The sequence below is a fragment of the Scleropages formosus genome, chromosome 25 (assembly GCF_900964775.1).
Source record: "Scleropages formosus chromosome 25, fSclFor1.1, whole genome shotgun sequence".
In the NCBI taxonomy this organism is placed as follows: Eukaryota; Metazoa; Chordata; class Actinopteri; order Osteoglossiformes; family Osteoglossidae; genus Scleropages; species Scleropages formosus.
In genome coordinates, this window is record NC_041830.1 from 1242070 (window position 1) to 1254873 (window position 12804).

The window sequence follows — 12804 nt, forward strand, 5'->3', positions numbered from 1 at the left end:
GAAAGAAACAAACTAGTTTTACTTAACATGTCTGCAGCTATGTCTCTTTCTCCTAATGTAATGCACAAATTCTATTTTCTCTGACATGTATGTTACTTTGGAGAAAAGCATCTGCTAAATGAATAAATGGAAATGTATTTAAATCCATGGGAGGCTATGACCGGGCCAAGAGACCCCTTCAGGACCTTACCGGAACTCAGTATTGTGGGGCTGGACTGAGAGCGGTCATGTCGGCGGTGTCATCAGTGGGCCCAACAGCCCTGACATCCATAATGGGGCACTCCCAGCAGATGTGGCTTTTTTTTCCTACACTGCCAACAGTCCAGTCCCTGCCCTCTGGCCGCCCAGGGGAAGCCATCTCGGGGAAGGAAGGGGTGGAGGGAGAGGACTTCCGGGGCAAAGGGGCAGGGGAAGGAGGGGGCCTAGACGGGTTTGGAGTCTGGGGAGGGGTTTCTACAGCTGAAGGCGAAGGAGTGTCTTGAGTTGGGGCTAAATTGTTCTCGGCAACCTGGCTGGCCTCCCCAGGGGTCTCCAGCCTGTGGCACTGGAGCCAATCGGTGGTAGCTGCGGGCATGGCCACCATAAACTGCTCCAGGACTACCTATTCCACAATCTTTTCTGGGTCTTGACAGTCCAGCTGTTACCACCTCCAGGCAAAGCCTAGACCCCTCTGGGCAAAAAGGAATAGCTGAGCCCTCTCCTCCCATCGCAGGCTGCGCAGGCATTTCCCCTCCACCCCTCAAACATAAGCCCCACCCTTTCCATTATCGCCTCCCGGAGGGCCCCGTAGTCAGCCGCCACCGGGACCTGCTAAGCCGCCGTCAGGGCTTCGCCTGTAAGGAGAGTGGTGAGCCACAAGATCCACTCCTTAAGGGCCCGCCGGCAGCCTTGGGACAGTGCGCTCAAAGACCTCAAGAACATGCCTGGGTTATCCTCCGGAGCCATCTTTCAGTAGCGCCCGCCACACTCCAAGAACTGGGTTATCAACAGGGCCTCCATGGACTCTTGCTGCTGGAGGTGGATTCTCTGCAGGATATGCTGCAGCTGGTCACATCCAGCGGAGCACTCTCCTGGGTTTCGGCACCACGAACGCAGAAGACTGCTGGTGTGCGTTCGTGTTTCTTTTTATTTGCAATCATTGCAGATAGTGGATCGGGTTACGGTGGGGAGGACCTGGAAGCAGTACGCCGGAGGTCTTTTTGGGCGTAGAGGGCTGGGCAAGATCGTCTGCGCTTTGTCGTCACGGTGTGGGCATCGAGTGTCCATCTCTTCTTCTGTCCCCTCCTCCCTTGATCATCATCGGGTACAGGGGTTGAAATAGAGGTCGTTATTAGTCCCTGGTGTGGCGAGTCCCTTCTTTTCTCCTCCCCCTCTCCATCAGCCGAAGTGTGCCACAACCTGCTTTAATAGTTACATGTATACACTGTAGGTTATGTCTCTAAGGACCAAGGTTCAAGTCCCACCTCCTGTTGTAACTTTTGTTGAGGTTCTTAACTTGAATTGATACAGTAAAACTTGCCATGCCGTACAAATGGGCAAATCATGTAAGGATATAAACACAGTAAGTTCTTTTGAAGAGCCCAAACAGTCCGTAGGAGGGTTGAGTGTAAAATTTACATTTATTTAGCAGATGCAAAATACCCATCTGTCTAAATGTGTCCAGTACTGCCTGGTGCTTTGGACAGAATTGCCAGGTAAGTAGATGATGATGATGTCAAAATGTGATCAAGCTACCTCCAGCATGGAGGTTGGTCTATCATGGCGAGACTGCCCCGCATTACAGGCTTTCAACTGAGATATTCCATATGAAATGTTAATGAATGGAAATGGACTCCTCTATGGTTGTATGTCACCCATCATTTCCTGCTGTGTGGAGGATGTGTCACTCATGCTGTCCTTGGTCAACGTATCAGGTGGAGCTGGCTCTGTGGGACACAGCTGGCCAGGAAGACTACGACCGCCTGCGGCCGCTCTCATACCCTGACACCGACGTCATCCTCATGTGCTTCTCCATCGACAGCCCTGACAGCTTAGGTCAGGGACCTCTTTTTTTTTTTTGTATTGAACACTTAATAACCATTACTTATTACTGTATTTGCAATATTATTATAGCTGTATTCATGTTAACCACGATAGTTATGTGGTTAAGGAAAAAAAACTGCAGTCAAAGTGCTGTTGCACTACTGTTAAATTGATAAACTATAACTGTACCTCCAGTCCTGCATGCTCACTGGCATGTTTCCAGCTCTAGCAGATCTGGAACTGCTTGCTAAAACCATGAACCACTAGACTGGGTGTTGGGTCCAATGATCGTTTCCCTTGCAGAGAACATCCCGGAGAAGTGGACCCCCGAGGTGAAGCACTTCTGCCCCAATGTGCCCATCATTCTGGTGGGTAACAAGAAGGACCTGCGGAATGATGAGCACACGCGGCGGGAGCTGGCCAAGATGAAGCAGGTGGGGCCCATTTTGTGTCCGCTGGTACTGAAACTGACAGGATGCTGGCAGAAGTGGACATGTGTTCTTCTAATGTGTGTGTGTGTTTTTTTTTTTTTTTTTTTTTTTTTTTTTTGTTCAGTCTCCATATATGTGGGTTTTTTGCATTATTAAAATCATGAATTGGTCCTAATTGTCATATGTGCAGTCTGTGACATCCTGTTTGGGCCTCAGCATTTGGTCTAGCTCAATAAACTGGGACCACATTTGGAAACTACACCAAAGGCTGTGAGAGAGACTAGGAGATGCAATGAATTGTGGGAAATGTGTACCCCGCTCTCGCCTGTGTTCTGGCTCTCTAAACTAGTGTTTGCGTTTGCGTTTGCATCCTGCGTTTTCTGCCTTTGGACTTTATAATTATTTGTTTAGTTCAATGTAACATGTAGCCTTTATATTCCCCAAGTCAGTCTTTCCACCACATACTTATGGCAAATTCACTTTGTGAAGTCCTTTTTTTTTTTTTTTTTTTGATTTGTTATATACATGAGACTTCATGAAGGTTCAGCAAAAAGTGCTCCATTATCCTATAGAGAGAGTAAATATTAAAATAAATGCAAGTATAAAATCTGTACTTTATTTATAATTGGAGTAGAAGAAAAGGGAAGTTAAAATTAAATGGTTCTATTCCAATATAGACTTGAAAAAAACAAAAACAAAGCTTTTTCAAAGCAAGCAAATAGTAATTTAAGAAAAAGCTCTGAGTCAGGTAAAGAAATATTATTGCTGTTGTATTTTATATTACACTACTTTTTCCTTATGTTAAGCATTTTTTAGGGTATATTCAGTAAGAATGAAATGATTATTGGGGGTTAATGTACAGTCTTTATAAGTGATTTTGAAACATGACAGGTTATGACAGTATTCAGTTTATTTTCAAAGAGCGCTCTTCTCATGCAGTGACACAGTGCTTTAACACAGGCATAAGGCAAGAAAAACAAATACATCAGATAAGAAACAAAGAGGACAGTTGACTGACTACCATAGTATAGTACTTTTATAGAGCTATAAGTATTCCTACTGGCCATGGAGGAAAGGAATTAAAAACTCCCAACTGAAAGTTGAGGGAGAAAAAGCCTCTGGGGGTCCAAGGGCCAGTGGTTGCCCACCCTTCCTGGTAATTCTAGATTAAGTAACAATTCTAAGCCAGTTAACAGGTAGTAATGATATTGTTGCTGTATGGTATCTTGAATCCCCAGCTCAGCATGGAACGTCTTGTCTATCATGGTAGTTGGTCATCATCTTCAATCAGCATGGGACAGTAACTGCTAGATACACAACCAGCAGAATGGAGATCAGCAGTTGAGCATTATACAAACTGCAGTACAAATGAAAGAGGAGGACAGCAAATTGGTCATAATAGCTTGATACTGAGACCATTGGGTCACAGCAGGTGACAACCAAAAAGAGACCGCATTATATAATCTAATGACCTCAGGGTGGAGATAAAATTTACTTTTTTTTTTTTTTTTTTTTTTTGGTGCTACTTGTTTCTTATGTTGAAATCCAGTGTTGGTCATGGAGAAGCCCGGTTCTTTTTAGACACGGTGATGGAATGTAGACAATTGGATTCAACAGACACTTATTGCATGGCACTTGGAGTACTTCTTGTGACCCTCTTGCTCTGAATGTGTGGATGCCAAAGCACGTTGCTCACAACGCTCTTCTACACGCTCTGCTTTGCCCGTCTTACACAGACCTCCTGTAGCCCATTGCATTTTGCCCCTTGTGTCTCACAACTTCTGGCAAATTTTGCAGAAACACAAGGGCTGAGAAATATAACAGAATACATACACGCAAACACAATATAGTAATGGTGTATTTAGACGAGCACAAAATAATGAGATGGCTATGGAATAAAGGTAAGATTATTAGTAAAAATATTTTGCCATGCTTGCGTGACGATTTCCACCAGTAAACTGTGAAAATGTGTTCAGCTATTGTGTAAATTAAGGTATTTAGCACCACGCCACCCCTCTCCATTTTTTTTATATACTATATGTTCAATTCAATTTATTTTTATAGAGCGTTCTTCTCACGCTGTGTGTGTGTGTGTGTGTGTGTATGTATGTGTGTGTGTGTGTATATATATATATATATATATATATATATATATATATATATATATATAAAAATGTGGTGTATAATTCTTGCTATTTATGTGTCCCAGGAGCCCGTGAAGCCCGAGGAGGGTAGGGACATGGCCAACCGCATCAGCGCCTTCGGCTACCTCGAGTGCTCAGCCAAGACCAAGGAGGGGGTGCGTGAAGTGTTTGAGATGGCGACCCGGGCCGCACTGCAAGTGCGCAAGCGCAAGAAGAGGAGCGGCTGCCTGCTGCTGTGAGGGGGGATGTGGGCTGGATGGCCCCTTCGGACTGTCACGAGGGCACGGCGGCAACACGCTCGTCGACAACTTACCACGCGCGGCAGTTCCACGGATCACAAATTAATGTATTTCTACTTTTGTTCTCCTGCATTTTTCCTCAACGTTGGTGATGTTTGTTTCTTTGTTTTCTGCACCATATCTGTTTGTGTAACTGAGGAAATAATTACTATTCATTGTGCGCGTTTGCGTGCTTTCCATCAGGCTGGGGGTCGTGTCCATTCAGGCCGTTTAACACACCCCTCGTGTCTAACAGGCAAGTCAGAGCCTTGTTCCATTCCAGCCCCTTCGATGGTCCTGCTTGAACCTTCCACCCAGCACCCATTGCTCTACTGTCCCACCCACTCTCATCAGGCTTAGTGCTGCAAAACAGTGACGTGGCCAGCAGGGGGCGATGTGCCAGTAGTACCCTGACATTCCATCTCGGTCACATCCACACACAGGTACTGATGGGTTCCTATTCCTGCACACCGCCTGGGTGAAATGATTCGATTGAGCTCAACTCCGTTTGAGCATGTCCAGCTGGGACACTCTCTGTTATAGACACATCTTTGTGTTCCCAAACCTCTCTCATGAAGGGTTTTGACCCCATGCTGTCCTCCAGTGTTCATACAGAAGCTTCAGCGGAGCATGGTGTGGGTCGAGACCCTCATGGACACACCTCACTGTAGGATAGTGGTGTTCCTGTAACCCTCCTGACTTAACGGTACATTTGTAAACAAGGTAGCTTGGTCCATTCACTGCATGGCACTCTGCTGTTGGACCCTGGAGATCTGGGCCCATGTGCATCATTAGAAGGGTTCGGTTAGTGTTCAGCAAAACATTTCTGTGTGTTGAAGCACTGTGGAAAATGCTTGTGTGGGACATTGATGATAACTACTGGGAGAAGGAACACTGCTGTTGAAGTGCGTGTGGCATGTGCGCTGACCTCTGAGATCGGCTGTGGTGAGATACTCCTCCATCGCAGTGCTGCATTGTTTCCTTTTACAAAGGGCTCGCAGGCGGTGGGTGTGTCTGTTTCTTCCTTTTAAAGATCTCTTTGCTGCACCACTGCTTTGGTATCAAGACCACTTCAGGTCACAATGGATTAGGAACAGAACCCCAATTTTTTCCGTTCTTTGCAGGTTTTTGCTTTTTTGGCAACGTTGACTCTGCGATCTTCATCATCACCACCAGTCATTAGTTTACACCGTGGAGCAGCAGTCTGAGTCCCTGTCCATTTATAAGGTGCTTTCTTACAGCAGAAGCCTTGTTTCTGAAAGGTTAGTAAAAATTTGTAAACGTCAGTGTATATGGAGCGCCCCCTGGAGGCTGTTTGCTGCTTCACAGCTTGAGACTCGAGAACTGCAGCACACATACTCTAAAGGTGACATTTGGTGTCATCTAGGGGCTTAAAGGAAACCATAGCAGCAGAATCACTTGTACTTAATAATGATACCAATAAGCTCTTCAGACTGGCTATTAGCTCTGTCTTATGAGCACACAATCTTTCCTGTGGAGATGCAGGGGAGTTGAGGGGACACCTGACACTGAGGTTTTTAAGAAGGACCTCCTCATTCGGCACCGACGTGCGGACCAGAACAATGTGTCAGTGCTCTTGCCTTTGTCCTGACAGCTGCCGCAGTGGAACATGTTCTTTATGCGTAACCATGTTTGTGACAATTCCATGTGTCCAGCGTAACAGAGCTAGTATACATACCACTATAAATGGAGATATATATATACACACGCTAAGTATGCATACAGAAACTTTGTATTTTGTCTGCATGGGTCAAACATGGTTTCTACATGACCCCCTTCTGCTACTGTTTACTGTTTTTTTTTTTTTTTTCTCTTCTCCCCCTCTCCCTTCCTCCTGGAACTTGTGATAAAATGATCCAGATTTATATAAAGGCTCGTTGTCTTAATGCTTTGTAAACAGAACCAGTGTTGCAGTGAATGTTACAATGAAGTAAATGCAAAGAATGTTAATAAACTATTTTTTGAAAGGTAACCTTGTAGGCGTGTAAATTTACTAACGGTGGTTTTCATTGCTCTAGCCATATTCATGGCAAGCAATGTCATGTGTCATTAATATAACAGGCAAGTAATTAACTGAGTAATAAATCCCATCCATAAGGTTCATTGTGATGTTTTAATTTATAAATCGGAACATGCCTGAGGTAGTGAGCAAATTCAAAGAAAACATTTCCCCAGAAAGCTCCAGTGCACACATTAGATATGATTTAGATTCATAGAATTAGATTCAGAATGAGTGAGCTCTTCTGTTGTCATGATTCTGATGTTTTATATATCAGGCCTTAAGTCTGATTAATTTTTGGTGGGAATTTGGCTGGCAGTGACCCAACTACTATGAGCACCAGATCCCCACCAGTATGAGTCCATTTGGGACCTGCACAATGATGCTAATTATTCCCACAAAAAAAAAAAAAAAACACTAATTAGCTGTAAGTCTGATCATATTCCTCAAAAGAAATTCAGCAAGTAATCACTCCTGTATAGAAAAGCTCAGAATTTCAGAATGGACTAAAATTGACTGAACACTATAAGTTCTGGGTCTCCTAATGCAGCTGTAGTGAGTAGATGGACTATGCAGCTATTTAAAAGAAAAAAAAAAAAAACAGGCTCTCCTTATGTAATTCACAGCTACTGGACATAACTACTCATAATAGTATTACATTCCAGGGTGGCACCAGTACAGCTGGTAGCAACGGTGTCTCAAAAGTCTTAGGCTCTGCATTTTGATGTGGGTTCAAACCCAATTCAATTTCTGTGGACCCCACATGTGCTTTGTGCTCACATGTCTTTATATTCTCTAAGGAAAAAGGAGGTCTCACATGTTACTACTTCACACTCACAGAGGCTGGAGCCACTTGTCCCAAGCAGGGTCGCAGCGAACCGGAGCCCAACCCAGCAACACAGAGCACGGGGGGGGGGGGGGGGGACACCCAGAACAGGATGCCAGTCTGTCGCAAGCTAACCCAAGCAGGGCTCGAACCACAGACTCGCCACACAGCAGGCACCAGCAAAACCCACCGCACCCCCCCAAAGTAGAACTATTTTAAAGTAATCAATTTTTAATAACAGCAAGCATAATACTGCATGTCTTTGTCTATCACAATGTGAGTTTAACAATTCCTGAATTATTTGGAATGACTGTCTATAATCATTGATTTAAGGCGAGTGAAAGGTTTTGTGTGACACTGCATACTGCAGGCAACATAAAATAATCTGTTGATATACAGTATTTTCTGATGAGTTTCATATATTTTGTGTTATTGTTTGTACAAAAATTTAAATCAAATCAAATGTAAAGTACAACAAAGAGGGGTGCATTGGTGCAGCGGGTTTGGCCAAATCCTGCTCTCTGGTGGGTCTGGGGTTTGAGTCCTGCTTGGGGTGCCTTGTGATGGACTGGCATCCCGTTCTGGGTGTGTCCCCTCCCCCTCCAGCCTTGCTCCCTGTGTTGCCAGGTTAGGCTCCGGTTTGCCGTGACCCCACTTGGGACAAGCGGTTTCAGTCAAAGTGTGTTGTGTGTGTGTGTGTATACAACAAAACATTTTATTATTCTAAACTGAAAAACTAAAACAAAAAAATTCAAAGACACTAGTAAATGTAGTTTATGTATGTAAAAGATTTCACTCATTTTTCCACATATTACAGTCTGATCCGTCAGGTGACATTTTCATCAGCATCACACTGTATATTTTTCAGTGCAATGTAGGAAGAAACATCTAACATGGAGCATCGAGCCTCGCCGTCTACTGCGATCACTCAGTTTTGTTACAATACCTGCTTCTCTGTCAGGATCGCAGTGGTCCTGAGCCTATCCTGGAGTCACTGAGGACTAGGCTAGTAGATAGTACACTCTGGACAGGATATCGCAGCGTTGCCACGCACATACACCCACACACACTTTCACACACTACAGGCAAATGACCACCAATCACCAATTTAAGTTCAACACATTTCTTTGAATTGTACTAGGAAACCAGAGCAACTGCAAGAATCCTGCAGAGACATGGGGCGAGCAAGCAAACTCCACTTAGACTGAGCTGGATTTAAGCCTGCGCCCAAATGGCCCAGGCCCTGTGAGGAGGAAAGGCTACCTGCTGCACTACTGTGCAGCCCTCCTACTCTAATTTCCAGTGAAATATGAACTGTTCTTCGCCCCCTCCCCTCCCCTCCCCTCCCCTCCTCTCCTCTCCCCTCCTCTCCCCTCCCCTCCTTCCCACACTCTGCTGCCACCAATACAAACAGCCCTTCCTCTGACTGCACATTGCTGTTGCCTTTCTTCCTGCTGTTCCATCTTCACACTGGTGAGCCTCTCCATGATGGGATCAAGACCAAATGTAATGTTGGAGTATTTTGCAGCAGATGATTCACACCAGCGAGGTGAGGTTGGAAGTTGATGTGACAGATTGGTAAAGCTAAGAAGCCAATGTTATGTTTAGTTTAAAACTGTTTAAATGTTGTTAGAGTTCACTGCTGAGCAAGAAGAAGAGTGACTGGCTTAAGAATTCTGTGTCGAAGAAATGAGAATATACATACAGTTACCCGCCACTTTGGGGTGTATGGGGTGTCAGGGAGGGGTAGCACCTCTGGTGGATGAACATGTTGCACCCTCTTCAGGGCGGTTTGTCCACCTTTGGTCCCCACCTGATGCTCGGCTCTCACCTGTGGCTCCTCGTAAGCTGTTTGCATGCGACAGCTGGAGACATCCACACTCGAAGCACTGGCACCAACTGAACTTGGTGATCACTAGGCGAGCAAACTTGAACAATGTCTTCTTTACACGCAGCTTCCAGAGCGCTGACTGCGACACGGATCACTTGCTTGTGTGTTCAAAAGTTAAGCTGATGCCCAAGCAGTTACATCATTCGAAACCCTATGGGAAGCCCCGCATCGATGGAAAAAAAAGCACTGCATGTAGAGACGGCAAAGATATTCCATGACTGCCTTGAGAAAACACTACCCACCAGATGCGATACAGAAAGCGTCACCTCGAAGTGGGATTACCTAAGGGACACAATTCGCGACATGGCCTTGGCAGTTTTCGGGAGGAAGTCTAGGAAAGTGAACGATTGGTTTGAGGAGTACTCTGACGTGATGATTCCAGCCGTTGAGAAGAAACGTGCCGCCTTTCTGGAACACAAACGATCACCCTGCGAGAACACCAAGCGAGCGCTGAGAGCAGCCAGAGCAGAAGTTCAGCGAACAGCCAGGTGGTGTGCGAACGACTACTGGCTCAACTTGTGTAAGAAGATTCAGATCCATGCCAGCTTTGGTCATCTCCGGGAGATGTATGATGGCATTAAGCAAGCTATCGGTCCCAGGCAGAATAAGACAGCTCCTCTGAAGTCCAAGTCAGGTGATATTATAACGGACAAAACCAAACAGATGGAGCGCTGGCTGGAATATTTCTCCGAACTGTATAACCTCAAGAGCACAGTGTCAGACACTGCTCTTGAAGCCATTGAACAGTTGCCACTCATGAGTGAGCTGGATGACCTGCCCACGGTGGAGGAACTCAAGAACACCATCAACCACCTAGTTGCTGGTAAAGCTCCAGGACAGGACGGCATTCCACCAGAAGTCATCAAGTGTGCGAGAGACACTCTTCTGCAACCTCTCCATGAGTTACTGTGTCAGTGCTGGGAAGAAGGTGTGGTACCACAGGATATGCGAGATGCCACGATTGTAACTCTCTACAGGAACAAGGGAGACCGAAGTGACTGTAACAACTACCGCGGCATCTCACTCCTCAGCGTTACTGGGAAACTCTTTGCTCAAGTTGTCCTCAGAAGGCTTCAAAAAATTGCCGAGTGGATCTACCTGGAATCACAATGCGGCTTCCGTGCCGGACGATCAACCGTTGATATGATCTTCTCCTTGAGGCAGCTGCAGGAAAAGTATAGAGAGCAAAGGAAACCCTTGTACGTTGCTTTCATTGATCTGACAAAGGCGTTTGATACCGTCAGCAGAAGTGAGTTTTTCCGGCTGTCCGCCTAAGCTACTTAAGCTGATTCAGTCCTTTCATGCTGATATGCAGGGCACAGTCTGTTTCAATGGATCGACGTCTGATGCTTTTAGCATCAAAAGTGGTGTCAAGCAGGGATACGTGCTCGCTCCAACTCTTTTTGGGATCTTCTTCGCAGTGCTGCTGAAGCAAGCCTTCGGAAATTCCACAGAGGGGATTTACCTACATACCCGATGTGACGGGAAGCTGTTTAACCTCGCGAGGCTTAAGGCCTGGTCAAAGGTATGGAAGGTTTTCATCCGTGATATGCTGTTTGCTGATGATGCTGCTCTGGTGTCACACACACAGGAAGAGCTTCAGCGGCTGATGGATTGCTTCTCTCGCACAGTTGGGGCCTTTGGTCTCAAGATAAGCTTGGAGAAAACCAATGTTATGGGACAAAGTACCCCTCAACCTTCATCAATCTCCATCGGCAACTACACGCTTGAGGTCGTTCACGCATTCAATTACCTCGGGTCGACCATCACAGATACCATGTCACTGGAGCCTGAGTTCAATAAAAGAATAGGAAAAGCCGCCACGACTCTGTCCAGTCTCAGCAGGAGAGTGTGGATGAATGGCATGCTCTCCAAGCGTACTAAGATCAAAGTCTACTGTGCTTGCGTTCTTGGAGTTCTGCTCTATGGAAGTGAAACGTGGACTTTGTATGCCCACCAGGAGAAAAGATTGAACGCATTCCACCTGCGTTGCCTCAGACGCATCCTCCAGATCTCGTGGAAGGACGAAGTTACTAACAGTGACGTCCTTAATCAGGCCGGATTGCTAAGCATGCAGACCATCCTCAGGCAACGCAGGTTACGGTGGCTAGGGCACGTCCGTCGGATGGATGATGGAAGGATCCCGAAAGACATCCTGTATGGGGAACTGGCCTCTGGTGTACAACCAACCGGACGGCCTCATTTGCGTTTCAAGGATGTGTGCAAAAAGGATTTGAGAGAGCTTGACATTAATGTGAACGACTGGGAGGAGCTGGCAGCTGATCGTTGCAGCTGGAGGCGGGAACTTCATCAAGGTCTGGGACGTGACGAACAAAAGCTGCGTCTACAGGCTGAGGAGAGGTAAAGACGCAGGAAGGTCAGGCTTCAAGTGGAACACATGAACGGCACCCAGTACATCTGTTGCAACTGCGACAAGGACTGTCACTCTTGATTGGGCCTTCACAGTCATAGCCGGCGATGCAAACCACCATGAAGCGGACAAAACCAAGGCGCAATTCCATGGTCTTTCTAGACTGATGGATGCCAAAGAAGAAGACCGGCCACTTTATTAGGTACACCTTGCTAGTACCAGGTTGGACCCCCTTTTACCTTCAGAACTGCCTTAATTCTTCATGGCATAGATTCAACAAGGTGCTGGAAACATTCTTCAGAGATTTTGGTCCATATTGACATGATAGCATCACGCAGTTGCTGCAGATTTGTTGGCTGTGCATCCATGATGTGAATTTCCCGTTCCACCACATCCCAAAGGTGCTCTATTGGATTGAGATCTGGTGACTGTGGAGGCCATTTGAGTATAGTGAACTCATTGTCATGTTCAAGAAACCAGTTTGAGATGATTTGAGCTTTGTAACATAACGCGTTATCCTGCTGGAAGTAGCCATCAGAAGATGGGTACACTGTGGTCATAAAGGGATGGACATGGTCAGCAACAATACTCAAGTAGGCTGTGGCGTTTAAACAATGCTCAGTTGGTACTAAGGGGTCCAAAGTGTGCCAAGAAAATACCCCCCACACCATTACACCACCACCACCAACCTGAACCATTGATACAAGGCAGGATGGATCCATGCTTTCATGTTGTTTACGCCAAATTCTGACCCTATCATCTGAGTGTCGCAGCAGAATTCGAGACTCATCAGACCAAGCAACGTTTTTCCAGTCTTCTAT

General features: G+C 46.0%; 1 protein-coding gene across 2 annotated transcripts in view; it reads left to right on the forward strand.

Annotated features, from left to right (window-relative positions):
* The window catches only part of rhocb (ras homolog family member Cb), a 30887-nt gene extending 23983 nt beyond the window's left edge, over positions 1-6904 (forward strand). The window contains exons 3-5 of one of the 2 annotated variants that reach the window (XM_018742074.2): positions 1914-2034; positions 2326-2456; positions 4663-6903. In XM_018742074.2, coding sequence (XP_018597590.1) covers positions 1914-2034; positions 2326-2456; positions 4663-4836 — 426 coding nt within the window. In that variant the 3' untranslated portion in view covers positions 4837-6903. Of the gene's footprint in view, positions 1-1913; positions 2035-2325; positions 2457-4662 lie in introns of both variants that reach the window. The other variant, XM_018742075.2, reaches the window with a different exon arrangement.
* Positions 6905-12804: the final 5900 nt, after the last annotated feature.